A 27,693-nucleotide genomic window follows, 5' to 3' on the forward strand; every position below is an offset into this window, starting at 1 on the left:
ATAGGACACTATTTGAGATACAACCATTTGAAAATCTGGAATTTGAAGGTTCAAAAAGATGATACTCTTTAAAGTTGTCAATATGACTTGCTTAGCAATGCGCATTACAAACCAAATTGAGGTTTGATGTAAAGTAACGTCTTTACTTAATATTTTAATGATTTTTAGCAATGATAAAGAGAAAAAACTATCATTTTTGCTATTGTCATAAATATAGCTGTGCAACATAAGACTAATTTTGTAGTCCAGGGTCACATTTAAAGGTTTATCTGATGTTATTTTTTTAAAATACCATTTCTCTTTTGAGAAAATCAATGGGGTTTTTATTTCTGGAATCTGTAGTGCTCTATTTTCATCAACATTTTTTGTTATTAACAGTCCCTAAAAACTCTCCTTGCAAAGGTTCTGAGTAATTTCACTGTTGTCTTCCACTGTAAAAATAATAGCAACTGAGTTTGGAATATCCAATAATGATAGATTTCTTTTAATCTTGAGTCGACTGTTACTTTAAGACTGGCAACTATGAGATCATGCTCAGGCATCGCCATTGTGCCCTTGAAAAAAGCATTTAACCTTGGGTTGATCCACAGTATGTCACTGTAATAACATTTGTAGTGCTATCAAAGGGTGATTGTTTCATTCCAGAAACAATTTACACCATCCTTGATCATGTGGCACTTCTGTTAAATCAGATACTGTAGATTTTACACTCTGCGATTGTACTATACAAGGAGATAATCGACCACAGGGGACTCTTTCTCTATCCGGAGCTTTCATTTTGAAACATGGTTTATCTTTCCATCTATCTGCCAGTTTTCACTCCTTCGCTTCATCTCCTCTGAATTAAAAAGCTTCCTTAAAATCTCCTTAAAGTTTGGTGATCTTGTAAAATGACTTACTGTACCGAAAAGGTGTTACACAAGTAAGTTGTGTAACAGCTCTCGTTTTGAGCTTTCTCATTTTCTAATTTACCCTTCTGCTCCAACAATTTCTAGGACTTCCTTAGGGCATGACATGCCCATAGATTGTTGAAGAAAATTTAAGAGATATCATTTTTTGATGAATAGAATCAGTAAAATTACCAATGCACACATTAATAAAATGTATCATTTAACAATCTTTGTGAGTTGCACTAAATAGAAGTGTCTGGTTTAAATATTAAAGGGATAGTTCACCCAAAATGTAACATTCTGTCATGATTAGCTATGTTTCAATCCAATGATGTGATGTGCAAAAAGCGGAATATCCAGCCTGATCTCACGAGAAAACGTAAGTATTTTACGTTTTGTCTGTTTAGTGGCTAATTCGTACAATTTAAAAAAAGAGGCGTGGCACCTAACCCCACCCCTAAACCCAACCATCATTGGGCGATGAGCAAATCGTACGAAAATGTACGAATCTGATCGTACGAATTCATATGAATTAGCCCCTAAATCAAAAAGCTACGAATTGCCATGAGATTGTGTTGGAAGATCACATAAACATTGTTAATAAAGCACAGTTTCTATCCAATCAGTCAAAGATAACAAAATCATTACTTCCTGATAAACTAATGTGAAATAACAAAAAGAAAAATTTGCTGCATTATTAAAAGCCAACGTGGGCCTTTTCTTATGTATAATAAATGACTTGTGCCTCAGAAGACAAAGATGAAACTCAATTAATGTGCGGTGGTTTTAGAGGTGTGAGACCGCTTTTTTTAAAGGTTGTAATACCAAACCACTTTGATGATGGACTCATGCTGAGGTATTTTAGAATAAGTTAAACAACATTTTAGATATTTTACAATGTGGTTTACAATGTTGTGATAACAAAAATAGTCCCGATGGGATACGATTGATGGACATTTATGCACATCTTGGCGTTTTCCTTGAGCATTTTTAATGCATTTTCTATGACTTCCTTTATTGAAGTCTAAGTAAGTACTGAAAAAAAAATAAGGAATATATAACACTTTTGATAGATAAATCACATCAGTGAAATTACAAATCCACAAATTAATAATATGCATCATTTAAGCACCTTTGTCTGATTTAAATGTGAAAGGGACAGTTCACCCAAAAGATGTGATGTGCAAAACTGGAACATCGCATAAAATATTTGCGAATAAATCACCATTTCTATCAGTCAAAGAGAACAAAATAGTCCCTAAACTGGTGTCAAATATCAAAAAGAAACATAGAAATTTGCCTTTTTTTAATATAATTAATTACTTGCGCCTCAGAGACAAAGACGAAACTCATTTAATATGCTGTGGTTTTTAGAAGCTTCACACAGAAATGCCAACTGGCCCAGCCGGGACTCAAACCAGTGACCTTCTTGCTGTGAGGTGACAGTGCTAACCACTGAGCCACCTTGCCGCCTAATCACAAAATCCAAAACCTGTTAGTTAACGGATATATTTTCAGTGTATGGATGTTAATAGCTACGGATTTTCAACTTTCTTCAAAATATCTTTTGTGTTTAACAATTTTATAACCACTTGAGGGTGAGTAGTTAACAATCCCTTTAATTTAACTCAGTATATTGGTAGAATAACGCATAGTTCATCGTGCTGACAATCTTAGCAAACTCAATCTTCCCAAAGCTGCTTACAAAGTATCAGAAATGATTAACAAATGAAATGAAGAACACTTGCATATATTGACCAGGTGTTAAACCAGCTAATAACTTGTGAGTTTACATAACCTGCAACTAGCACACAAAATACAGATATCCTCATAATGGGCGTCCCAGCACACAACATGAAGGGAGATACAAATCCCCACCGCGTAAACTAGGACATCTATCGCCGAGGCATAACTGACAACACCTGTTCCCCGGAGAGCGATTTATTTCCATCACTGGCCTTCTTACAGTCGCAGATGAAAGATATTCAGGCAACGCTCGAGCGCTGACAGCCACATATTTTAGACATCCACAACAAAACCAAGCGTTCACAACACGACACAAAACAAAGCATTCACGAGCAACTAGAAGATAATAACAGCTTGTGATGGAAGCAACTGCAGATTCGGGAAAGAGCTTTATTAGTGTCTGGACCACCCCGATTACTCAGAACTCTGTTTTAGCATCAATGCACGCTCTATGAACAGTGGCAGATGCTTTCGTTTTTTTTTTTACTGAGAAGTCTGTAAACCCTAAAACCCACAAACAAACCCACTGTGAGCTAAATAAAGCCATAAACATGCTACTAGTGGACAGGTACACTATACAAAATGCAGGGTGTCACACAATTCATTCATGTTGTCCTAATACGAATCAATTAAGTGAACTTAAGAAATTTAAGTAGATTGAACTTAAAACAATTAATTTTTCCCAAAAAATATTCAAGAATTGTGTTTTAGCTCATTTTAAATAAGTAATTTGAACCAATCATTTTTTGAGTGTACTTAACTTATGATTAGGCACGGAATCTGCGCTCACATATTTTTAGCCCATCGATTTATTTACTTTTTAAAAAAATATATATTTTATTTTTTTAATTAATTTCAGTAATAATATTGACTAATATGAAAATGCTGATTCGATTTATTTACAATACAGTTTAAGTAATATTTTCTGTATTTTCATTTATTCATTTTCTTTTCGGCTTAGTCCCCTTATTAATGTGGGGTCGCTAACTTATTCAGCACATGTTTTACGCAGCGGATGCCCTTCCTGCTGCAACCCATTACTGGGAAACATACTTACACTCCCATTCACACACATACACTATGGACAATTTAGCTTACCCAGTTCACTTATACCACATGTCTTTGGGGAAAACCAGAGCACCCGGAGGAAACCCACCCGCCAACGCGGGGAGAACAACTACACACAGAAATGCCAACTGACCCAGCCAGGGCTCAAAGCAGCGACCTTCTTGATGTGAGGCGATTGTGCTACCCAGTGCATCACTGTGCTGCCATTTTCTGTATTTTAGTAGATATTGTATCAGAGACTTGCTTTGTTTACCAAATAAGTGGATCTAATTGGATTTGCATTGTAAACATTAAATAAAAGTTATGTTTTAGTTACGATACTCCCAAAATCACTCCACATAAATCTGCACATTTTTTTACTAAATTCTGTGCAGAAATAGCCAAAAATGTCCGCAGGTTCTGTCTGGCCCTACTTATGATTCTGATCAACAGCAAATTTGTAATTGGGTAAACAACATATATAACTTTAATTATTCAATCTAAATAGCTCTGGATGGAATACAGTACATTTTAAATATATAAAGTTATTTTACTGAACTGTTTTGGTCAATTTTTAGTTTTCAATTTTTGTTTTTAAATATTTCCCAAATTTTCACAGTATGTCTGATAATATTTTTTCTTCTGAAGAAAGTCTTGTTTGTTTTATTTTGGCTATAATAAAAGCAGTTTTTAAATTTTTTTTTTTTAACATTTTAAGGTCAATATTATTAGCTCCTTTAAGCTATATTTTGTTTTCTATAGTCTACAGAACAAACCATTGTTAATCAAAAACTTGCCTAATTACCCTAACCTGCCTTGTTAAGCTAATTAACCTAGTTAAGCCTTTAAATGTCACTTTAAGCTGTATAGAAGTGTCTTGAAAAATATCTAGTAAATGTATTATTTATTGTCATCATGGCAGAGATGAAATAAATCAGTAATTAGAAATGAGTTATTAAAACTATTATGTTTAGAAATGTGTTGAAAATCTTCTCTCCGTTAAACAGAAATTAAGGAAAAAAATTAACTGGACTAATAATTCTGACTTCAACTGTAGGTATGATTATAATCATGAATAAATGATTATTTTAACGTATGTAAATTATATTAAACTGACTTTTTAATGAGTTAATGTAATGAAAAAAACATACTGTCGTGCTTGTTGATCAAAATATAACAATATAATGTAAATGCGCAAGTGAAATGAGAAATATGTTTTGTTAAACTGTAAATAATAATTAAATGTATGCAATGGGGTTTTTGAGCATGAAGAATATAAAAGTAAAAGATTTAAAAAGCTTTAAATGTGAATTTTTAAATGTGCATTTGTTTAATTTGAGCAAAACATTGCTGAGCAATTCCAGCATTATGGATGTGACATTTGTAGTAAAAATTCAAAACATAAATTCACAGATAAAGTGCATCTTAACATTATATTGAAACATCTGTTTATATTTTCCAAAACAACTAACCATAGAGTTATGAGATCAGAAAAATATTTTTTACATTTTAATTGAGGAAAATAAACATGCGTTATGGACATGACCAATAAAGTTAGCGAGTTTACAGTATACAACATTACTTTGTATAAATTCTGTGAATTAAACTGCACAAGCCAAAAGAAACAATGCTAATCAAAAAGATAAGAGTCTGCTTACTATTGATTAAAAATTGATTTTATTTATTTCACATTTTTGCATTTATGAGGTAAAAGTTTCATTATGGATGTTACAGATGTGAAATTGGCACTTGTGCGACTTTAGTAAATCAAATATAATAGCTTGAAAACATTGACAGAAAGATTAAGTATTTTTTAAGTACTGTAATATACTTGCTTACACCAAAGATGTAAAAGCGGTTTCGCTATTTTGGTTGAAACCATATTTTTTTTCATAGCAAGGTTGACATTTGCATGGAATTGCTCTGCTATTTTAATTATGATGTTGATAATCATTTTACCTTGATTTTCTATTTTTATGATTTACAGATGATAAATTATCATTCAGTGTAACGATAGTATGAAAAAATCTTAAAATACTTTAATGACAGAAACATAAAAACATATGCTGCCATGATTTATTAATCAGTATATCCGTATCAGTATATATTATTTTGCATTATTTTATATTATAATATAATATATTATTATGTATCAGTATACCTATTTATCAGAAAGATGTTTTTAATTATTGAAAATGTAAAATCATTTAATATATTCGCCTATTCTTTTATATCCTAAATAATATTAGTAATATTATATTGTAAGTATATAATATCATATTTAATATTGTAATATTATATTGTATAATACTGATTAAAATATTGTAATAATAATAACTAATAATTGTAATTACTGTAATTAATAATCTATTAGAGTGAATGGATTACATTTGATATTTTACTTAATTTGACAACAAACACCAAAATGTCTTGGATTCATATACAACTCATTAAAATGTCACATTTATATGAATATATTTAGTATTATTGTCAACTTATATCCACTTTTTTATGTTTGTTATATTGTATAAGGTTAATAAATACACATGACACCACAAGGAATCAGTCATAAGCTAAAGTCAACCAGTAATTAAGTTAGAAACCTAATAAATAAGCTTTCCATATTATGAATGGACAATATTTGGCCAACATGCACACCTACAGTATCTGAAAATCTGTAATCTGAGAGTTCAAAAAAATCTAAATGCTGAGAAATTCCCCTTTAAGATTGTCAAATTAAGTTCTTAGCAATGCATATCACTACTCAAACATTGTGTTTTAATATATTTACAAATTATATCATGATAACTACTTAATATTCTAATGATTTTGCCATAAAAGGACAATTGATCATTCAATGCATATTGCTCTACTGCCAAAAATATACCGTGCAACATAATACATGCTCCAGGGTCACATATATCTGTCCGTCCAAAATTCCAAAATCCCAACACATAACAGCAGCTGATGCAATTTAGCTTCAGCGTGCATTCCTGCTATTCAGGCACCTCCAGCTCTTCACTGGCCTGACTGACACACACACAGACAGACAGATATTACAGTTGTAATGTGTCTATAAAAGCCCATTTAAGACACTCACCATGTGTTAAACACAACAGCGCAGGGACCCACAGAAGCCGCAGTGCTGACATCTTCACAGGCTTTGTTTTCAGAGTCGAGTCTGTCATTCACACTCACACACAAACACACACACACACACAAACTCAAACTAAAGAGCAGGAGGCAAGTAGTCCACAATGAGACAGCAGCTCAATTGCAAAGCCAATGCGTCCTTTGGATCTCTTATAAGACAGTTTGGGAAAGGAGATGATGGTGGGTTTCACTCTTCAGTTTAGATCCTGAGGATGCTTGCTCTTGTTCCTGCAGATGAGTGTTGTGATGAGGAGTTCAGTGAGAGAGTTTGAGATATGTGACGCCCTCTGTGCACACGATCCCTCCAATAAGTCCACGCACAGAGTATTCGGTTACTCCACGAATGAAAATTGAGCTGGGGTGCCGGACTTAACTTTCAATCACTACCTCTTCTTCTTGCCCTAATTAGATAATACCGAGTCCTTTCTTAATAATAGATATGAATATAATGATTAAAATACTCTGATCAATATCTAATTTTCTAAAATACAGTATGGGATATGTTATACTCTGATCAATATCTAATTTCAGAAACTATATTTTGTTAGATATGTGCTATTTTCTTGACAGCGGAAGACTTTCTGTTGAGGTTACATGTAGATGTAGATGATGGAAGACGTGTGAGCTTAACTAAGGACTTTGTGCTATACGTTTATGTTGGGTGTTTTAACCTGATGATTTTCAGCGATGCAATCTTTGCCACAGTGTGTCTGCAATGGAAAATAGATTTTGTTAATGATTTTGAGTCTTTGGCTTCATGCAAACTTACATTCAATCTCTCCCTTTTATAAGAAATGATATTTACTTGTGTATTTTGTGGATTATTGCTAATGGTAATGCGTGAACTTAAAGATAAATCTCCAATGATCAATTCCTACTTGAAGTAATAGGTGTACAGCCAATTATGATGAGGAATGGGCTGCTAAATGTGTGATTTAAGGAGATTTACATTGCATTGTACTTTAAAAACAACTGTAGATTTAGCATGCTAGATTTAATCTTTGTCTTTCATTTAAATGAATGCATATGAAGTTGCTAACGCATGCAGCAAGTGTTTACTATGACCGGATGTAGTTATGGCTCATGCCATCTGGTAATTTTGACAAAGCGCCTGTATTTCCAACTGTCAAACATCAAGGCATATGTCTAACAGTCTATAATGATAGCTAATAATTCATCATTCGTGCGTCAAACATTGCATATCAATGAATTCATTTCAACTACATTCCCTATTAAGACAATATTCAGAGGTTATATCTTTCGGCTAGAGGAAAATACGAATATCGACGACGGTATTTTCCCTGTCAACAATAATAAACGTGCCCCCAGGGTGCTTCCTTTGCTGGTTGTATATATTTCTCAGCCTACCGTAACCGATTTCCACAGGTATTTACTCAAAATAATGCTCCTTTCCCGTTTTGTCTTTCTTCAGTTGGTAAAGATCCACCAAAAACGCATTCTCGCTTGATGAATTCTCGTTAAATCATTCAGTTGGTCACGCGAGGTGTTAATCTGAGGGAAATGAAGCACATTTGGGCTTCGTACCCTCGTAAATGTTCAGTGCTGAAAGTATAAGATGCACAAAAGAATCCGGAGCACCACACCGTTAAACCAAAGCGCGGCGCGTTCATTCGTGGATGCTGCGTTTGGGATAGGCGAGGAGGGACCACGGATGGGGGAGGGAGATGCAATATTGATGCATTGCAGTATGGATGGAAAGCGAGATGTATGAGGGTTAAATGTCCAAGTCGTTATGGCAACATAAATATATGGTTTATCGAGCGACACGTTCATTCACGTGGTTGGTTCAGGTGTCATTTAGTGCTGCTGACTCGTGAGGCAAGACGCGTTTCATCTCAAAAATTCTCGTGGCGCCCGGATTATTCAGGAACAGATTATTCTGGAGTCTGGAGGCCAGGAATTTAAAACGAGTACTCAAACTCGGTGCTTGCTTACATAATTTCTCTTATGAAAATTAAACATGGGTTTACCACAAATAAAACCAAAACATGGGTTTTAAAGGGATAGTTCACCCAAAATGTATAGCCTATTTCTTACTTTTTTAATCTTCATGAGTTTCTTTATTTGACTCTAAAGACTGTTTTACAGGAAGCTGAAAACCTCCCAGCAAACAATTTTGTGTTTAATAGATTACTATTAGACATTTAAATGTAGACAGCTTGGCTAAAACAAGACTAAAATTAGGCTAAAAATCTGATAGACATCTAAGAATAGCCCAAAAATATAGTTATCAAATAGACAGACTTTATATGTGTAGTCATTCATTTCTGTTTATTTGATGAGTAGTCTAGTTTTGGCCTATTCTTAGACATCTATTAGATTTTTACTGACAGCCCAAATTTAGCCTTGTTTTAGCCATGACAACTATGTTTAGATGTCTATTAGACATCTATTAAAAACAAAAAATGCTTGCTGGGCTGTAGCTAAAATTAGATTTTCTATATATGAAAAATAAACACTTAGGAAGTAAATACGTTTTGAGCTTTCTTCAAGAGTTTATTTTGGGTGAACCATCCCTTTAAACCAGAGATGCCCAAATTAGGGCCCGCGGGTCAAAGTTGGCCCATGGTAACCTTTGATTTGGCCTGCCATTCCATCTGAGGAGAGGAAGAATGATGGGGATAGTTTAGAGCAGTGTTTCCCAACTCATGGAGCAAACCAACTTTACTTATTTTGGATGTCTCCCTTATCTGACCCATTAACTACAGGTTTTAAAGTTTCTTCTTATGTTCTGATGAGTTGATCCAGGTGTGTTTGAATAGAGAGGGGTTGAAAAATGTGTTGCTCTGGTTTCCCCCCATAGTCCAAAGACATGTGGTAATAGTGAAATGGATGAACTAAATTGGCCATAGAGTATGAGTGTGTATGTGAATGTGAGTGTATGGGTGTTTCCCATTGCTGGGTTGCTACTGGAAGGGAAACCGCTGCGTAAAACATCAGCAGGAATAGTTATGAAAACTGTGACTAACATGATAAGATTCCAGCATTCACTATTAAATACATTATTAAAAGAAGAAAAAATCTCACATGACAATAGTTCAAAGACATGAAATGAGAAATAAGACCTTAGATGATCGCTTATTAATCTGAGTTTAACTAGTGGTCTTTTACCAAGTTCTTGAAAATCAGCACATATACGACCATTGCTAACTTGTGGAGATCACACTGTGTTAGGTAATTATCGTCCTATTTCAAGGTTGTCTGTTACAGCTAAAGTGTTTGAATCTATGGTAAATAAAGTTAAAGTAAATTTTATGTCAAACTCAGTCAGGTTTGAGACGAGGGCACAGCATTATAACCGCTGCAGTGTCAATTTCTAATAATATAATCACTGCACTGGATGATAAAAAATCATGTGCTGCACTTTTTATAGATTTATCAAAAGCGTTTGATTCTGTGAATCATATTTTGTTGCAAAAGCTTTAGCACAAGAGTTTTGAAATGATTCAGTGTGTTTAGAAAATCCTACTGTATCTCTGCTCTATTAACAGTAATGACAGGTGTTCCTCGAGGTTCAATTTTGGGGCCAATTTTATTCCCTATTTATATAAATGAACTTGGTAAAGCTATTGAGTCAGCAAATGTACACTTTTATGCAGACGACACAATTATTTACACTATGGCTTCATCTATAAAAGTGGCAATAGACTCTACAAAATGCTTTTAATTAATTCCAAATGTCTCTTGGTTGCTTAAACTTAGTATTGAATGCAAAACGATAAAAATTAAATACATGTTTTAACAATTGATTATGGTTTATACCATTTTGTGTGTGTCTATGTGTTGTGACATATATATTTTTTTATTTTTGTCCTATGCTGCCTGTCTTGGAAGTCCTGGTAGAAGAGATATTGTATCTCAATTTAAATAATTAAATAAATTAATAATTAAATAAATTAAATATATAAATAAAAATGTGTGTGTGTGTGTATGTGTATATATATATATATATATATATATATATATATATATATATATATATATATATATATATATATATATATATATATATATACATACACACACACGTGTGTGTGTGCGCATGCGTGTGCGTGTGCGTGTGTGTAGATTATTAAAATGAGCGACAGATTTTAGAATCAGTCTCATTCCGACCTAACTTTTATAAAAATTTGCATAATTTATTTCCAGAAGAAACCGTAGACTTGGAAGAGGGTGAATGAATTATATTTATGCATTACTGGCCTAATATAAGATTTTTATACAGCTTTTATGCAGGATACAGCTGCAGATATACACGACACGTTTTTGTGACATTGTATAACAACAGTTCATTACAGTACTGTGACGGATGGGGTGGGGGTAGACGTAAAAAAATACAATTAGGAAATGTAATAAGTGATTTAATTAATTCTCGTGAACTTCCAGCCGTAACCGTATCTGATCTAGCAACAACCGATGTTTAGCTCTAGGGGGAGCCACAATTTCATTTATGCGGGTAGCACACTGTGATCCAAATCTGACTGCAGTATTAAAACGGTGGTGCAAAATATGCGTTCAGAGTATATTTAAGTATTTATATATTAATAAATGTACTTAATGAGATTTAAATGAAGCCTGAAAGAATGTCACGAGTTTGAAATGACGCGAACGTTCTAAAAGGTTTACATCATCATGAGCATTCCAAATTAGAACGAGGGTTCTAGCATTTGACTCGTGATCGCTGCTTACGGCACGTTCAAGTTACTTTTGTTGCGATAAAATCTTCACTCTAGTTTGTCAATATGTGGTTCACAAACCAAAAAAGTACTAGTCAGGTACTGCCACACCCTCCAGAACATCGAGGAGTGAACTCTCCTAAAAATATGGAGGTTTCAGCGAAAAACATCAGCTGTGGTTCATCTGAGTCTGGCCTAAATGCCAGAGTTGAGCCTTTCTCCTCTGTTCTGCTTCGTTCTGGGAGTCGAACACTGAGGATTGACCAGCTTACTCCTCTCTGTCGGCAATTGATTGCTAGGCGCTCAATCCTGCCAGCTCTGAAGCCAAAAATTGTTCCTGTGAAGCCTGTCAAAAAGCAGATCTTCACAGATGGACATCTGAAACCTAGAGCAGTGAGCACTTCTAGGCCTCAGATGAGGGTTTCAGTGAAAGACATCTGCTACTCTTCATGTGACTCTGACCTGACTAGCGATGACCATTCTTCATCTCTTCTGCCTAATTCTGGGTGTCCAGCAGTGAGGACGGACACACATATGCCTCACCGCCAGCTGTCTGTTGCTGTGCTCTCAAACCTGCCTGTTCTGGAGTCCAAGTATGTTCCTGTGAAGCCTGTCAACCAGCAGAGCTTCACAGATGGACCTCCAAAACATCAGGTGAAGGTTTCAGTGAAAAACATCAGCTACCCTGGATGTGTGTCTGATCTGAATGACAGTGTTGAGATGAAGATGGAGGATGTGCCTTTTGTGAAAGCAAATGGTGTTCCTGTGAAGCCTGTCAGTAGACAGAAGTTCACTGATGCACCTCCAAAGTGTAGAGTGAGCACTTCTAACACTCAGATGAAGGTCTCAGTGAAAGACATCCTCTTCCCTTCATGTGTTTCTGGTCTGAATGCCGGCGTTGAGCGTCCCTCATCTCTTCTGCCTCCATCTGGGAGTAGAGCAGTGAGGATGGATAAACGCTTGCCTCTCCACCGGCAGTCAGTTGCTGTGTGCTCAAACCTGCCTCTTCTGGAGCCACACCGTGTTCCTGTGAAGCCTGTCAACAAGCAGAGCTTCACAAACGGACCTCCAGAACGCAGCATGAGCTCTCCTAAACACAAGACGGAAGTTTCAGTGAAAAACATCAGCTTTCCTCTGTGTGAGTCTGACCTGAAGGCCGGTGTTGACCGCTCTTCATCTCTTCTGTCACATTCTGGGAGTCCAGCAGTGAGGATGGTCAAACGTACACCTCTCCGCCAGCATCATGTTGCTGCTCCCACACGCTTGTCTGTATTGAAGCCAAGCTGTGTTCCTGTAAAGCCTGTCGATGAACCCCCTTCATGTTGGTCTGATCTGAAAGTGAAGTCTCATCTTTCCTTACCCAGACTGCCAGGCTTAACAAGTCGACCAGTGAACAAACGTGAGTCTGTGCGTGTCCCTCTGTTCACTAATATGCCATTCCTGAAACTAACCCATGTTTCTGTGGTGTTGTGATTAAAAATCTCATGTTTTTTTCAGTGTCCATTTGAGGATGAGGATGTGAAGATGAAGAGGGCTCAGTCAGCAAAAAGTAGTCCTCTTCTGCTGTCAAGATTCCCCTCTGCAGTCTGTTTTTGAGTTTACAGAACTGCTTCAGTTTGTTCTTTGTGCATCAATAAATTTTGATGAATGAAAAAATGTGTGCATTTCTTGATCATAAATTGTTTTAATGTATTTAAAAAATTTCTTTGTGTATTTAACTAAACAGTTTTGAGCATCAAGGAAACTCATTTTGTCCTCTAATAAAAATCAAAACATCACGGAAGAATATATTTTAAAAGTTTAAAAGGCATAGGTCAAAAAAATTGACAATTTGATTTGACAATTAGTATATATACATATTATACACATAGATAAAGGTGTCACACAGGTGTAGCAGACTTGTCTCACGTGTTTTTTTTTTTATATGGCCTAAGCTTTGGCCTAACCTAACCGGTCAACCATATTCAATATATTATCTAAGCAGGGGTGACCAAACTTTTTTTATGAAGGGCCAAAAACCAGACTTGATTGAGGGCTCTGGGCTGAAGGTAAATATAGCAAACTGTAATACATTAAACTTGTCATGGGTAATTTCCTAATTTATTTTCCTTATTTAAAAAAAACTAGGAAACTTTAAATGAACTAATGCAATATAATTTATAATATATATATATAAAATGAACTGATTACAGTAAAACATAAACAATCCCATTTATAACAATGGCGTTCGATGAAAAAAAAAAAAAAAAAAAGCGTTCGGCTTTTGCTTTGATTTGCCCGTGATGTTATGTGCATTGTCCTCTGTGGAGAAACAATGCTGTATTCATTTACAACATTTAAATGAAATGCTTAATTTCACAGTTTGCTATAAAACCTTAAAACAGCCAAAAGGGTTACGTTAAATTCAAAATGACAATCTCTGTTAAAGGGATTCTCCCCAATGCTCCCTATCATTTTATTTTCAGATGAGATGGTAGGCCAAATCAAAGCTTATCATGGGTCAACTCTGGCCCGCAGTCCAAATTATTGCCTTTGCTTCTTTACTGGCTTTCAGACAGATTTTATTGCATGCACTGGAAATCTTCAAAACCACCTAAAGCATCACACTGGCTTCAGGATCTGATGTTATATTTACACTTGGAAAAAATGTTATATTCAATTAGAGGTTCTAGCAAATTCTCATATGTTTGGCAACCTTTATTATCATATTTCTCTGCTCTAAATGTACTTCAGAAATAATGTGACATCTTGTATGTACTTGTAATTTCTCTTTTTTCTTTTCTCTCTCTGTCCAGACCCTCATGCTCACTCTATGCTAGCCTATCATTGTAAAATAGCACAGCACTATCCCTGATTGTAACACCCATTATTGTTCTTTATTTACTGTATACTGTTTTGCTATTTGTTTTCTGTTATTATTATTTTTTCAATTGAGTCTTTACTATTTTCATTATCATTACTGTCAATTTATCATCGATAAGTTGGCAGTTCATTCCACTGTGGCGACCTCTTATGAATAAAGGGACTAAGCTGCAGGAAAATGAATGAATGAAAAAAGTAAAATGCATTGCCAATGCAATTTGCATTGATTTGGTACATAATTCAGGATGTCACTGTTGTTTACACAGACACACACACAGAGTTATAAAAAAAACACAAAAGCAATTTTGACAAAATGTTAAAATATGCTGTTTTATGTTGAAAATAGTTATAATAATGTAAAAGAATGTATAATGTTTTGTGGAAACCATGCTTTACATATTTATGTAAATTATGTTATGGATTTAATGGAAAAACTCAAAATAATAGCATTTAATCAAAGTATTTAAAATTATGTTTTAATATTTATTCTTTACTGTAATTTTGAGAAATTTACTAACATCGCTGCTGAATAAATAAGTCTATATCATACTTCAAAATGTGTCAACCTGTCAACAAAGCAGAGATCCAAGAGGTGGTCTTTAGGACCCGGCGATTATTTGAGGAAATTCATTTATGTCCCGCGTCGTGACGTCATGTGTTGCAAGCAAACATGGAGGACGGCGGAGTGTTGGTCGAAAAAGCTCAGGTGAGATCTTATGGTGTAATTTGAACAATTTTACAAATACAATGCTGGCCTAAACGCGTGAATTATATAGAAATGTGTATTATATTTAATAGTATATGCAAACAAAGCACATATATGACAAGAACACGAGTTTGAAACGTAAAATATCTGATGTAAAGATGTCGATTCATTCAGCTAGCAGCAAATGCTCAGTCATGCCATTCTCTGACAGCGGCTAATGTTAGCATGTGTGCTCGATTTATAGCAGATAGCCAGATCACAGTGAGCTTGTCAAGTTTAAAATTATATTTTCTTTTGCTCATGTTTGTTCTGTATATGTGTAATTACCAAAATGCTGACATAAAGTACATATTTTTGTTTTGAAATATGAAACATCAGTTGAGCTCTTGGTTAGCCATGTAACGTTAGCATAGCAATTTTGAAGGTGCAGTTGTGTTTTAGTAGCATTAAATATAACGTTAGACATGTATTATTCTGTGTTTTACACCATATCAGTAATGCAAATGCTGTCGAATTCGAATGATCACGTATATATAATAACATGTATGTTATTGACATGAGTGTTTTTGACACTCGCGATAACGGTTTGACTCTGCATTAATGTAAACTCTGTTTTGTTACTTGTGTATGTTAATTCTGTGTGATACTCGTTTAGATCTCGTTTGTTTTTTATGCATAAAAGCTTTACTAAAGCTTTAGATTTTTTATGAACAACAATAGTAAGAAATAGTAGTAAGTCTTTGTTTTTGCAAAAGTTTCTGACGTTTAGATTTATTTGAACTATTTCATATTTAATTCAGATTAGTGATTCTGAAATATTGTTTTGAATCTACATGTTTGTGATTTTATTTATTTGGTTCTTTCCAGGATGATGCGCCGGCCCTGCTGAGTTCAAGGCCACAGACCGGCTTGTCTTTCTTGGCACCCGAACCAGAAGATCTGGAGGATCTTTACAGCATATATAAGGTTTGTATGTTTTCTTTCTTTTTTGTTATAACTCTCAAAAAGCGTTCAGCAGTCCGTTCCTCAAATGTGGATTACTCAATTAGCTGGATTTGGTTATTGATGATTTGACACGATCCAGGATCATTTCGTTCTTCAAAACTCTTCTAAGAGTTGTTGTCTTAAGAACAGTTCTAGTAGCTCAAACCTGCTCGGGAGCAGCAGCTTATTTCATATAAACAGGATTAGATTGGGTCATTTCAAGCAAAGGTAATACTGAAACTGTGTGCCGAATGCTGACATTTTCTTACAGTAGTAGTTATATACATTTGAAAGAAATAGAGGTAAAGTTGGTTTTATATTCGCACATTCAGACTTTCCCCTTGATAATATAATTTCATAAAAGTATTAATTGCAAATTCTTAATAGCGAGATCATATTAGCAGCCAATGACTATTAAAGTACAACATTATTCACTGTCAAATAAACCTTGTTAATGTTGTTTTCAAGTCATACTTGCAGGTTATTTCAGACTGAATATTCAAAGTGCCATGGTAAACAATATAGGGAGCTTGTCACAAGTTTTCTCTGAACGAATGTGTGAAAATAAAACCAACTTTACCTCTATTTGAAAAAATAGTAAATAGTTAAAAATTCGAGATATATATAGATAGATATAGATATATATAAAAACTTATGCAGTCTGCACTTCACAATAAAAGTACAAAAACCGTCACAGGGTGGTTGTCCTTAAGGTGTTCAAAGTGCACATTTAATAATATGGACTTTTTAGACATAATTGCATACTATTTTAAGGTACCAGATTTAGTACAATTTGTGTATGATAATATCCATGCACAATATTCGACTGTTTTTTAAATTTTTTTTAAGGAATAATAATTAATGTAGTCCACATGCATGTTTTGACAGCCAATATGAGAGTGATTTGATGCTTCGCAAAAGTTGCAGACACCTTTTCCAATATCAAAATGCTTTGTTGATGCAAAATTAATTTAAACAGCCAGTTATTCCTTACGCCGATTAGGAAATTAAAGTAGGCCTAGGCTACTATAATAAAGAAAATCTGACCTAAATTTAAAACTAACTCAATTGCTAAATACTCTTGACGCATGAAAGTGTAACGCCTGCAGCCTTCAACAATGGTGGAAAGGTATTTCATGTCACGTTTAACAAACCTTTTATACGAGTTTTTTGCAAGTTTGCTCACATGGATAATTGAATATTAATCAGATGATGTCATTACGCTGCTGTCGTCAGCCAATTGTTGCGTTGCTGATTATGATTTCGTGGATTGATAGATCTGTCCTTCACGACACAGGCAGCGATCAGTTCATCCAGGCATTTTAATCTGATTCACGAACTTGTTTTAAGAACTGAATTAACCAGAGATCAGTTATCAAGATCAAAAGATCCAGGATCTGTCAAATCATCTTAGATCATTTAAGCGAGGTACGAAGAACTGACCCCAGGTGTATTTAGACATTGAAGTGATACATAAACATTTCTGTTTAGAGCACAATTCGTATATAATATAAATGTGTGTGTGTATACTTCTACACAATGACTCATCGACAAGCTGCTGATTATATACAATATGGTTTTAGTTAGGTTATTGACTGTTATAAGATAAAACATTTTTATGATCAAATGGTCATGAAATGCGAAAAGTGTACTGCTGTTGTATGATTTATGAGTGTAAAAAGCAGCAGATATGCTTTTTGTCTTTCACAACATAAACCACTGAATATCCACACCACCACGCTTGTTAATTGGCCCTCATTTGCACACCGCAGAAGTTGCAGCAGGAATTGGAGTTTCTGGAGGTGCAGGAGGAATACATTAAAGATGAACAGAAGAATCTGAAGAAGGAGTTCCTTCATGCCCAAGAGGAGGTGAAGAGGATACAGAGCATCCCTCTGGTAATTGGGCAGTTCCTGGAGGCCGTCGACCAGAATACAGCTATTGTGGGCTCAACCACAGGTCAGAAGATTGATCTGTATATGATGGAGGAGATGGTTTAACTGTTGACATAAGAAGTAGGGCAGCATAATACATCAAAATAAAAATTATATAATGCTGCCATTTCATTAAATAAACAGAGTGTTAAGTGTGAAAGACAGTATTTACAAACCAGTATGAGCTGCATGCATGTCAATGAATACAAGCTCTCAGAAAGCAGTACTTAAAAATTGTTTAAAAAAATAGTTTTATTTACAGCAAAATAATGTCATTACAATACATTCATTTTTAGTTTTTTATTCAAGTTTTTTTTTTCTGGTACATGACAAAATAATACAAACATATTACAAATGATCATTGGCAGGCCTACTAAATGTAAAGCCAGGATATATATAGTGGTTACAATGGACAAAAGTACAATATTGTAAAGAAAACCTGGTGAGTAATTATAAATTGTGTTACAAGACATCGTCACATAAGCCCAAAAGTCTTCCCACACTGGGAAACACACAGGGACCCCTGCTTTGTCCTTACTATGTAATTTGTAAAGTAAACGTTCATACAAAGCTGTTTGTCATTTCATTGAGCCATTTTTTTAACTCTGGAATTTTGGGAGTTTTCCGGTGTTTTAAGATGACTTTAGCTGTGACTGAAATCCCCACCATGATCACTGTGAACTCTTTTTTTTTTTGTAATATTTGGCATAAGTTCTCTATCTCCCGGTAAGCACATTCTTGGTGACAGTGGTATTAATGTTCCAAGCCATTCACTCAGAATATTTAGGGTTTGGTGCCAAAAAGGCTGAACCAGTGAACAGTCCCAAATACAATGAAATAGTCTTTTTGACATTTCCAACAAACATAATTTTTTGCCAAACCCATTCTGAGTCGAACAGGTGTAAAGTAAAACCTGTGTAAAATTTTATACTGTGTAAATTTTCCTCTAGCTTCTCTTATGTATTTACCAGTGTTTGACAAAATACTTTTCCATTCCTTATCCACTATGGCATTCTGGATAACCTTTTCCTAAATTGTCATTCAATACATTTATTTTTTTCTATAATTATAGAAGTGGAAGGAAACTCTTAAATATGCTTTATGAAAACAAGCAGGAAGAATATATTATTTTACTTTATTTTGTTTGCAGTTGAACTCCCTAGCAAAATTCCCTCACTCACTTTAAAATAATGAATTTCTCTACAAATATTCAAGTCAAGAAAATTCTGGTTTATTTTTATATTGGAAAAAACATCAACTGCAACAACAGAATATTGTGATGTCATGTTTTCCTAAATCTGGCAATCCTAACTGGAAAATGCTTTGGATAAAACCATCTGCCAGTTGTTTTAAAAAATCGAATTGATGCATCTCTGTGAATAATAACATGCCTTTTTTCCCCCAGGATCTAATTACTATGTTCGAATTCTGAGCACAATTGACCGAGAGCTGTTGAAGCCCAATGCCTCTGTTGCTCTGCACAAGCACAGCAATGCTCTGGTGGACGTTCTGCCTCCAGAAGCGGACAGCAGCATCATGATGCTCACTTCAGGTATTCTCAAACATTCATTTCTTTATTCTGAATCATTACATGGATCTCTGGAATATTTGATTCCTGTTGGTAAAGGTATGTTTTCTAATAACTGATTTATTTTATCTTTGCCATGATAGTAAAATAATATTTTACTAGTATATATTAAATATATAGCTTAAAGGGGCTAAAAATTATGTCCTTAAAATGGTGTTTAAAAAATGTAAAACTGCTTTTATTCTAGCGGAAATAAAACAAATAAGACAGAAGAAAAAATATTATCAGACATATATATATATATATATATATATATATATATAAACCTGGGATTTAATTAATAATAATAATAATAATAATAAGACACACAAAATAAAATCCCCCCTAGGCTATGTTTAATGGACTGTCCCTCTATTTTGTGTGGGAAGCTAATTTTTTTACCTTAAGAAACCTGTGAACAATAGACAGAAAAAAAAAGTTCTTGCCTTTATCACAAAATACAACTTTTGCAAGCAAAAAGAAATAATAAACTAAAAAAGGGTCTTAACGACTGTAATAACTAGATCACTGCGGTTGACATCTCATTAAGGTAGCGATGTGGGTATCGTCAAACCCCTAGTTTAGATCAGTGTTTTACAGAATTGTTTAGTAAGCTGGATAATGTACATCTAGTCGGTTGTTTTAGCAGAATAAGGCCCTTCAGTTTTATACTTACAACCCATACTTGTATATTTTGGTCGCACCTTATTTCTTAACTCTGGTTACTTTTAATTTGACCCTAGATCAAAAACCAGATGTGATGTACTCTGACATCGGAGGAATGGACATCCAGAAACAGGAGGTCAGGGAGGCTGTGGAACTTCCCCTCACACATTTTGAGCTCTATAAACAGGTGCGTGTGTTCATAAAATAAGGCTGTGTGATATTGGAAAAATCTGATATTGCAATGTTTTATTTTCCTGTGATTTAAATATTGCGATCTGAATACAGTTTCATAAGATAGTTTAAATAACTCTGATTGATTGTTTTCTGGGGAATCTAACAGCATTCAAGTACAGAAATGTAATACTTTTCTTACTTTGTGTCTTGTTTATAGTCCAAATGTCTAAAAAATTTATCTGCCATTGGGGTAGATAAAATAATCTAGTTTTTGTTTTGAAATGTGGATATTTGGACTAGAAATGAGTCAATAAATGGTTAAAAAAATTAGTTTTTGTATAAATAAATACAGTTAATGTTTGTCAAACCTCCTAATGTTATCCTTTTTTGTGCCCAAATGTTTTAAACTTTCATGAAATGCTCAGTCACAGGCCTTAAAGCACATGTGAATTATGAATTTTCACTCTATTATGATAAAAATTAGCAGTCTCTCTACAAATCATGTGTTCTGTAGCTCCTGGTCAACTATAATTCAGACTCAATCTTGCGACGTGAGCATTGTGGATGCACACATTGCGTTATCAATGCTGAAACAATTTTGTGCAGCCTTAGCTTGCAAGATCCTGTGGGAAGCGTACGGGTGTGTGGTTTTGTTTGTCTGCTTATTTTCTACTTTTACTCTCAGATTGGTATCGATCCACCCAGAGGAGTGCTCATGTATGGCCCACCTGGCTGTGGGAAGACTATGCTGGCCAAAGCTGTGGCTCACCACACCACAGGTACGTTTATGTGTGGTTTGAGGCCTTTTGATTTATTATTAAGCTTAGTAATGGGGCAAATGAATAAATAGATCAGAAGCAAAGGGTTATGTAATTGTTTTTATGTTCTGCAGCGGCCTTTATTCGTGTGGTGGGATCTGAGTTTGTGCAGAAGTATCTTGGTGAGGGTCCACGCATGGTGCGAGATGTCTTTCGGCTGGCCAAAGAGAATGCACCAGCCATCATCTTCATTGATGAGATCGATGCCATTGCTACGAAGCGTTTTGATGCACAGACTGGAGGTGTGTGTCCCTGTCAGCTTTGCTAAATCCTGCTAGCTTTCTACATTTTTGTTTGTTTATTGTAGATTTATATCAAGTTTTAAATCTGCTATTCTTAATTATAATATAAACTATTATTCATAATATTATACACTACACTACTGTTCGAATGTTTGGACTGGGTGATTTTGTTTTTCCCCTAAAATGTATTTTATTCTTAAGGATGCATTACTTTAAAAAAAAAAATTATTATTGTCAGTAAATTTGTTATTGACAGTAAATGCAAGTATGTTTCAGAAAATTCAGTTTTAGATTTTTTTTTTTCAGTTTTTTATTGTTTTAGATTATTTATTCGGTTTTATTTTATTCCTCAATGTATTCTTAAAAATGTGTAATATCTTCTGTTTTTCAACATATTACTTCTACATATTATTTTAGAAAGATCATGTTGATTGGTAGGGATGCACCGATATGGATTTTTTGGCCGATATCAATAACTGATAACTCTTAAGATTTGGAGGCTGATAGCAATATATTATTGCCGATAAATGTATATATATCAGTATGTTAAATTTTTATACAGTGTAAAGCTGATTTTATTTTTAAAACTTCATAAAAGTTTGAACTGATCTTATGAACTGAATAGCCTGCATTTTAAAATTGCAAGGTGATTATGTAGACCAATATTCATGTTACTATACGTGTTCGACCCACGCATGTGGGAAGCAGGCTGTTCTGTACAATTACATAACCTATCGGCTTAAAGATATCGCCCTAATTTTGATATCTGATCCCTAAAGATAACATCAAAAATAGCATTTATATTTATGCATCCCTACTGATTGGCCACAACAGGAATAAAACATTTTTATAAACTGTGGTATTATACAAAATCACTTTTATTCTGTATTGCTTTGTAGAAATGCAGCTTTGAGCATACAGTATATGTAATATGCTCTCTTCTTAAATTTATGAACTCATAATTTGCTCATCTTGCCTCGTTTCAAGACATGAAGATTTTTTAATGTATAAAAAGTCTGCTAATTCTGTAGTGATTCTGTTTGCTCATTATGTCTGTTTTCTATGTTTATAGCTGACAGAGAAGTGCAGAGAATCCTGCTTGAGCTTCTCAATCAAATGGATGGGTTTGACCAGAATGTGAACGTGAAGGTTAGATTATTTCTTGTAACTCATTACTGCATGTTTTAATTTCGCTCATTGTTGACATTGTTTTATTCTTTCAATGACAGGTTATCATGGCCACCAACAGGGCTGACACACTGGACCCTGCCCTGCTGCGTCCAGGTAGATTGGACCGTAAGATTGAGTTTCCCCTGCCCGATCGTCGACAGAAACGTCTTGTGTTTTCCACCATCACCAGTAAGATGAACCTCTCAGAGGAGGTCGACCTGGAGGACTGTATCCTGACCCAGCATGGAACTTTTATATTATGATTACACTTAAAGAGATAGTTCACCCAAAACTGACAAATCTGTCATCCTTTTCTGACCCTTCACTTGTTCTAAACACAAGAAACCTGGAACCATTGACTTCCATTTTGTTTTTCCTATGAAAGTCGATGGTTACAGATTTCCAACATTATTCAAAGTATCTTTTTTTTGTAAATAAGGAATATTAGAGTAAATGGTGAATACATGTTTGTTTGGGTGAACTATCCCTTTAAAGTATTTTTCACCCAAAAATGAATGACCGTCATGTTTTTTTCCAATGACTTGAGATCTTTGTACATCTTCAGAACACAAATTAGGATAAGATGAAAACCGAGAGCTCTCTTATACTCCATAGACGGTCCCAAGATGTTAAAAACAGGCGTTGGTCTGAGATTTGATCTAAAATATCTGATTTTGTGTGCATTTTTGGATGAACTAAAATAGTTTAATTCATTAGATGTTTTTATTTTTAAGTTTGGGCTAAAATTATACATTTTAAAAGAAACAGTAATACTATTTATTCAGTGAAGATACATTCAATCCATCAAAAGAACAAAATAACACTAGTAACAAAATAAATGTTGCTCAGTTGAACTTTTCCACTAAGAAATTCTGCAAAAAATATATAAATAGGGGCCAAAAAAAGCTCTAAATCATGTTTAAAAGATTTCTGAAGGATCAGGTCAAGCTGAAGACTGCAGCTATGATGCAAAAAATAAACATTGTGCATTTGTCCTTAACCAAAATCCAGATGTTGCCAGGCCTGACAAGATCTCTGGTGCAGATATCAACTCCATTTGCCAGGAGGTGAGTTAGAAAATGTTCATAAAGTTACGCTCTTTCCATATGCTATTAACATGAATTCAAACATCAGTGAACAGAAATTCTGGAGTGTTACAATTAATGGCTGTTTGGAAATGGAAAATGAAATGTGCTACTGATGCACAATATATCAAACATAACCATTTGTAGCCAATACTTTTCTGATATGTGTCAGCATTACTTATAACTATTTTAATTATTTTCTATACATTATGAGTGTGCTTCTTTTCACAGAAAGTAGTAACACTACAATAAATTAGTATAAGTTAATGTTAGTGCAGTAACTAACATAAACAATGAACGATGCATTTATTACAGTATTTATCTGCATTATCTGTTAACGTTAATGGAGTCGTTCATTGTTAATTCATGTCACAGTGCATTAACTAATGATAACAAGCATGAACTTGTATTTTAATAGTCCATTAGTAAATGCTGAACTATGATTAATAAATGAAGTACAAGTACTGTTTACTATTAAATCATTTTAGTAAATGCATCAGTGCTTCCCACACGTTTGAAATATACTTGTAACCGGATTGAAAGATGCCATTTATCCACATCACATAAATAGTTTTCTATATGTGACAAACAAAACATAATTTAATGTTTAAAAATAATTGTATTTATTATGATAAAAATGCACTGTTTATACACTGTTCTATTCAATGGGTTAAAGTAAAAAAAGAAAAAAGACCACTATTAAGAAATCCACTATTTCTGTTACTTTTATACTGTTCAGGAGCCATGTGCACCCACTAACAGGTAAAATCTGCTTCTCTCTCTCAAGTTCAAAGCAAACTTGAGTGCCAAAGCATTTTAGACAAGTATATAAAATAGCCTATGTAATATAAAGACATCATCAAATTAATAAAATAATCAGCAAATAGAAATAAATGACAGAAAAAGAATAAAAAAAGACAATATCTCTAAAAATGATAATGGTTATCAGATTAAAATGTGTAGATTATTTAAAATAATGCAAATGCATGGATTAACCATTACTAATGGTGTACATATATTTTGCAGCCAGTTTAGACCAGTCATTTCGTCCTCTCTGATTATATAGTAAAGTTTTTCTGAGTTGTTTAGATTAAAGAATGAATTATTGAATGTTTCTCTCGTGACTGTGCGTTCGGTGTCAGCTGCGAATCCAAGCGGAAGTAGGCTTAAGTAAAAAGGTAGTGCGAAAACGCATACAATTAACGACAGCTTTAGAAAGCGAAAGTAAAAGTCGAATCCTAGACATTTAGGAGATTTAGAAACTCCGGCAAGATGATTTTATAAGTCCCTAAAAGGCTTGACTATGTGGGTCTGCAGAGCATATGAGACTGTCTGTGGGAGTGTTGACAGATCTCGCACTCATAGAATGAAACAAGTAAACGAGAGAAGATTTTGCACTACTTAATCCATCGTGGGTGTTTGGTTATATTGGGTGGATATGAAATGGTGTCAAAGGATGATTATAATAGGAAAAAAAAGTCTTCACATAAACTTGGGCGGCCGCATAAAACGTTAACCGTTTTCACGGTATGGTTTGGAAAAGTCAAGGTTTTAATCTATACCGTCCAAAAGGCCAATTTTCTTCTATACCGTTCCTACGGTATATGTAAAATGTTTTTTTTCTTATGTTTTTTTTTTTTTTTGTATTTTAAAGACAACAGTATCTCCAGTAATAAAAAATATCCAAAGATGCCATTTTAAATTGTAAAGAAATCAGTGTTTTTGAAACTAATGAAGACCGCAAAAGTCAAAGATTCATTTGATTTTATTTAACCTGACATGTTTACTGCTCCAAAATATTTTAAATGTTTCTCAAAATAAAATAAATTGTGTTCAAAGGTGAAAAAAGTAAAAAAAAAAAATTACCCAGATATTTAAAAAGAACTTATTGTAGAGCAGAACTATACTGGCCCATGCCTAGTGGCCTTAAACATACCTGGGTGGCCCGCCCAAATAAAGTCTATGTATGGGAAGCGCTGTACATTAATGAAACCTAAATAACTAAATTTCATAAGCACTATTGACTGAATAAACCCATGTTACATGGGTTACAAGTTATTAAAAAGCAAACTAATGAAAATGCTGTGGATGACAGTCATGATTTTATTGATAATCTGTGTTTTGCTACAATGCAGTAAAGCATGAATACATTGTTTGGTTTTTCTCACAACACTTCCTTTAACAATTGTTAAGTCATTCATCCACAAGAGTGCTTGCAGTTCAAAAGCAATCTGATCGTATGTGTTTTTGACTACCTCAGAAAGTGTGCTAAAAATACCAAACAGAGCCTCGTTTAAATTTTATAAGAGGTCTGCATTTGCTTATCAAGCCTGTTTTTCTGTTGGCATCACCTAAGCTATATTTTGAGTCCAATTTCTTCAAAATGTGCATATAAGTTTCAGTAATAATGCATAATGTATGGTTTAAAATTCTTGACCCATAAGAGGTGCTGTCACCAAATTTTTATGGTTTGTTTATATTGAATCCTCCTTTCTCTTTTAAACAGGCTGGTATGCTGGCTGTGCGTGAAAACCGCTACATTGTGCTGGCCAAGGACTTCGAGAAGGCTTACAAGACTGTTATCAAGAAAGACGAGCAGGAGCACGAGTTCTACAAGTAGAAAACCTCTGGATTAGATATCAGCGTTATGCTTAACTCTGTTTGTTTCAGCGTTTATTTTGTACGTACAGTGTAACATTGAGGACAGGGCACTTGAAGCCTGATGTAAATCCTCAGGGTTGCACTGCTTGTACCGGGACTCTCATTTCAGATTCACAGTATATAAAATATGGATGGGGCAGAAAAACAAACCAACATGTACATCTGGTGAGCATTTAATGTATTCAGTTTAACAGAAAATAAGAAACATCCATTAACATGTTTTCCATAAGGACTCTAAATAAAGATGTTTTTGATAACATCCCGAATGTATGCTGGTAGATGAAAGTTTCAATCCACCATGCAGATACTGATACTAGTTTTTCAAGTGGAAATGGTTGCATTTCGTGTAATAATTAATGCTTGTGATAGCAAATGCTTTAAACGTGCATCTGCTGTATTACGTTTACTGATAATGGAAAAAAACAAAAAAGCTAGAAGGATTTAAAAACTAGAAAAGCATTTATTTGTATAAGTTCAGTATTTTTAGGAACAAAAACTGGTCCAGATAATGCATTTATATTTACTAGTACAGAAAAGTAGAGGTGAGCGGGGACAAAAGTAACATGGGACAAAAGTAACAAAGCAATTTTCTCAAAGCACTGACAACATTCGCTTTCCAGGCTATAACAGCACATTCAGCATGCCCTTTATGGAGCTCTCAAATCACTTGATTTCAGGATTGCAGTTTTAAGTTCAGGTACTAAATTATTGTAGATAATAATTTTTCTTTATTGCAAGTTGTATTTCACTTTGCACGTGTCACACTAATGATCAATATAGAGGTTATTTAGTGCAGTAACACATCCTTAAGTTTGCAATCTCAGAGGTTTTCAGTTTAGAAGTAAATCAGATTTAAATGGCAAGAGTTCCTGTGGGGATGAAAGTAACACTGTTATTTATGCCCCACTGATAACAGCCATACTTTATTTTTCACTTCCACATTAGAGATCATTCATATGCTTTTAAAATTAATGCATATTGCCAAAAAATAATTCAATTAGGGATGTCCAGATCAGGTTTTTTTTCCCTCAAGGCTCGAGTCATTTGATTTTGAGTATCTACCGAAACTCGGTCCAATACTTCTATACATTAAAAAAATAAAAAATAAAGAAGAGTGAAGAAACAGAGCCAGGATGCTCTTTATTTTTTATTTAATCCACTTTATTTTAACATTCAACAACTCTGTTAACAAACAAAACACTTCTGTGAGGTAGCTTAAACAATCAAGTAATAAATAACATCAATTCTTCACTTTTGGACTTTAGTGCAACAGTAAATATTAAGAAATCTA

The 27,693-nt window shown here is 34.2% G+C and overlaps 3 protein-coding genes across 4 annotated transcripts in view; 2 read left to right on the forward strand and 1 right to left on the reverse strand.

The window, feature by feature from the left end:
- The window catches only part of scn1ba (sodium channel, voltage-gated, type I, beta a), a 32,393-nt gene extending 23,926 nt beyond the window's left edge, over positions 1-8,467 (reverse strand). For both annotated transcript variants that reach the window (XM_056475120.1, XM_056475119.1), the window contains exon 1: positions 6,784-8,467. In XM_056475120.1, the coding sequence (XP_056331095.1) occupies positions 6,784-6,871 (88 nt within the window). In that variant the 5' untranslated portion in view covers positions 6,872-8,467. The remainder of the gene's footprint in view (positions 1-6,783) is intronic.
- A 3,213-nt stretch (positions 8,468-11,680) lies between these two features.
- Positions 11,681-13,129, forward strand: si:dkey-199f5.7 (uncharacterized protein LOC100006761 homolog). Its single transcript, XM_056474859.1, has 2 exons — positions 11,681-12,940; positions 13,031-13,129. The coding sequence occupies exons 1-2, from the start codon at positions 11,681-11,683 to the stop codon at positions 13,127-13,129; spliced, it is 1,359 nt and encodes a 452-aa protein (XP_056330834.1).
- Positions 13,130-15,035: 1,906 nt separating this feature from the next.
- Positions 15,036-26,661, forward strand: psmc4 (proteasome 26S subunit, ATPase 4). The gene is made up of 11 exons (XM_056475808.1): positions 15,036-15,101; positions 15,969-16,067; positions 17,858-18,044; positions 19,425-19,571; positions 20,330-20,439; positions 21,112-21,205; positions 21,319-21,486; positions 22,559-22,635; positions 22,716-22,884; positions 23,668-23,723; positions 26,248-26,661. The coding sequence occupies exons 1-11, from the start codon at positions 15,066-15,068 to the stop codon at positions 26,359-26,361; spliced, it is 1,257 nt and encodes a 418-aa protein (XP_056331783.1). The 5' UTR covers positions 15,036-15,065; the 3' UTR covers positions 26,362-26,661.
- Positions 26,662-27,693: the final 1,032 nt, after the last annotated feature.

The sequence above is a fragment of the Danio aesculapii genome, chromosome 16 (assembly GCF_903798145.1).
Source record: "Danio aesculapii chromosome 16, fDanAes4.1, whole genome shotgun sequence".
Lineage (NCBI taxonomy): Eukaryota > Metazoa > Chordata > Actinopteri > Cypriniformes > Danionidae > Danio > Danio aesculapii.

Excerpts from the sequence above, each read along its gene's own strand:
- si:dkey-199f5.7 (XM_056474859.1), top strand. The coding sequence starts at position 11,681 with ATGGAGGTTTCAGCGAAAAACATCAGCTGTGGTTCATCTGAGTCTGGC. Across the intron at positions 12,941-13,030 it reads CAGTGAACAAACGTGAGTCT|TGTCCATTTGAGGATGAGGA; the intron begins GTGCGTGTCCCT and ends TGTTTTTTTCAG.
- psmc4 (XM_056475808.1), top strand. The coding sequence starts at position 15,066 with ATGGAGGACGGCGGAGTGTTGGTCGAAAAAGCTCAG. Across the intron at positions 20,440-21,111 it reads ATTTTGAGCTCTATAAACAG|ATTGGTATCGATCCACCCAG; the intron begins GTGCGTGTGTTC and ends TTTTACTCTCAG. Across the intron at positions 22,885-23,667 it reads GGAGGTCGACCTGGAGGACT|ATGTTGCCAGGCCTGACAAG; the intron begins GTATCCTGACCC and ends ACCAAAATCCAG.